Source organism: Plectropomus leopardus, unplaced genomic scaffold, assembly GCF_008729295.1.
Source record: "Plectropomus leopardus isolate mb unplaced genomic scaffold, YSFRI_Pleo_2.0 unplaced_scaffold29748, whole genome shotgun sequence".
NCBI lineage: Eukaryota > Metazoa > Chordata > Actinopteri > Perciformes > Serranidae > Plectropomus > Plectropomus leopardus.
The window spans coordinates 1-2,657 of NW_024632432.1; the positions used below are offsets into that span (position 1 = coordinate 1).

Genomic DNA, 2,657 nt, shown 5'->3' on the forward strand with positions numbered 1-2,657 from the left:
TTTGTTGATTCTGACATAACTGGAAGTATCATGTTTGGAATCCAAATTTTGTGTAAAATATTTTTTACTATTTCAAAGTTTCACTTTACATACAGTGTAGAGTTAAGCTGACAACAGCAAGATTCTCATGGCCAAAGTTTGAAAATCAGTTAAGTTCAACTTTTTTCTTTTTCCAGACTATGTCCAGGAACATTGGAGGGAGGATGATTTTTTTGGCTACCAGTTTTTAAATGGTGTCCACCCCATGATCATCCAACGTTGCTCAGCTCTGCCTGATAACTTTCCTGTCACTGACAGCATGGTCTTCCCCAGTGGTCAGTTTAGCTTGGACGGTGAAATGGAGGTGATGTCTTGACACTGATTGACCTTAGTTTTAGAAAAAAATTTCTTTCCCCATGACACATTAAATTTGGAATTGCATGTTGCACTCATGTTCACTCAGTATATGTCATATCCACATTAAATGCATGTGAATTAAATCATTTCTCATCCTTACTTAAACAGATTGGCAACATATTCCTGTGTGACTACAAGCGTTTGGATGGAGTGAAAGCAAACACGATCAATGGGAAGCAACAGTACTTGATGGCTCCCCTTGTCCTGCTCCACAAAACACCTGATGATAAGCTGATGCCACTTGCTATTCAGGTGAGTTTAGCACTCAAATATAGCTTATAGTGAAGCTTTAAGTTTGAGTATTAATTAAGGCAATGATCATTCAAACTGTAAGACTTACATTACCCGGAAATAGGAAGCATCCACCTTTCAGCAAGATACTGTGTTCTATGCACGTAGCAGCTCCCATGTCTAGTATCTAGATAGTAGTGATGCTGCTAGGAAAGACAGTTCATTTCTTCCAGCCTGTGGCTGAGTCATGTCAAACTAGAAATAACGCCATTGTGCTTTATGCCTACTTGCACCAGTCAAGTTGCACTTACAGTGTCGTCATGTCTTTGACAACATGGATGCTTCACACTGATCTTCCCCAGCACAGAAGATCTAAACAATCAGCACAGTTTTAAGGTGGACAACCTCAATTTGTGTAACCATTTCCATAACGGACCAAATGCCTCCCCTTCTGTTCCTCACTCATGATATTGAGTAGTGGCCAGAGGTGCTTTTGCAAACGTTATGATGCCAAAGTTGACCTTTGACCTCATTATATTCTATTCGACATTTGTATGTTTGAGGACATAAATTATCAAGTTTTGGCCAAAACCATGTTTTAGGAGGTCACAGTTAGGAGATCAAGATTCTAATCAGTTCGTTCTTGAGTCCAAGTGGATGTTTGTGCCAAATTTGAGGAAATTCCTCATGGCCATATTCAGATATTGCATTTATGATGCAAGGTCACAGTAACCTTTACCTTTTACCACCAAAATCTAATCAGTTTTAACGTTGAGTCCACTCAAATGTTTGTGCCAAATTTGAAGAAATTTCCTCAAGGTGTTATTGAGATACTGTATTCACAAGAATGAGACAGATAGGGTCATAGTTATCTTAACCTTTGACCAAGGCCGCCAAATTTTAATTAGCTAATCTTTGAGTTCAAATTTGCTAAATTTGAAGAAATTCCCTGAGGGCATTCTTGAGATATCGCACTGACATGAATGGGCCAGCAAGCTAGACTACTGAAAAACATAAAGCCCCTGGACTCAGCTATCACTAGTGCAGAGGCATTAAAATTCCTCCCATTGCCAGATCCAAGTTGGACGGGCTTATAGTCGAGTCTGACACAAACAAGTCAAATCATTATTATTTCATTAACACACAAGCCTTGGTGTATGTAAAATTAAGGAATGTTCTCAAGTTGACCCTTTGAAAACTACAGTAAAAAGGCAAACATACAGTTATGGAAAACCTGTTTACATTATTGACCAGTACTGGCACTGGATCCAAGGACTGAATCACACACCCTTCCCTCCCCTGCAGCTGAAGCAGACTCCAGCAGATGATAACCCCATCTTCCTTCCTACTGATTCTGAGTATGACTGGTTGACGGCCAAGATTTTTGTGAGAAGTGCAGATTTCAACGAACATCAACTCAATGCTCATCTGCTGCGCACTCATCTGCTGGCTGAAGTGTTTACAGTGTCACTGCTGCGCAACGTGTCCAGGAAGCATCCACTGTACAAGGTAACTGAAGGAGAGTACTGAACTTACTGAACTCTTAGTTTTTCCAAAATGCTGATTTTTGAATCTTCCAAAATGAAAAATCAAATAGTTTCAGTGTATATATATATATATGTAGTCAAGTATTTCAAACTGCTAAAAGGAACAGAAGCACCAAGATGAACAACTTGGTTAACAAGTAATAGTTTTACTGCTTTCTCTCAGGTCCTTGTACCCCACACTCGCTACACTCTGCATATCAACTTCTTGGCTCGAGAGAATCTCATATCTGAGACTGGAGTTTTCACAAAGGTACAAAAAGACCAACTCGCTCAGTAGACATTAACAATGAATGTTTTTTTAAAATATGATTTGTGGTATTTGTCTCTTACTACATTTTCTACATATTTGACTGTTTGCTAGTTTGCAGCTTCTGGTGGAGAGGGTATGACAGCACTCCTGAAGAGCTCACTGTCCTCAGTGACCTACAGGTCCCTCTGCATAAAAGAGGACATTGTAGATCGTGGACTGATGGATTTGCCAAA

The 2,657-nt window shown here is 39.6% G+C and overlaps 1 protein-coding gene across 1 annotated transcript; it reads left to right on the plus strand.

Annotated features, from left to right (window-relative positions):
- Positions 1-176: 176 nt before the first annotated feature.
- Positions 177-2,651, plus strand: LOC121938522 (arachidonate 12-lipoxygenase, 12R-type-like; the record flags this gene model as incomplete). The annotated part of the gene is made up of 5 exons (XM_042481760.1): positions 177-343; positions 505-648; positions 1,933-2,136; positions 2,338-2,424; positions 2,536-2,651. Coding segments are annotated over 5 exons (718 nt in total), but the record flags the coding sequence as incomplete, so codon positions are not given.
- Positions 2,652-2,657: the final 6 nt, after the last annotated feature.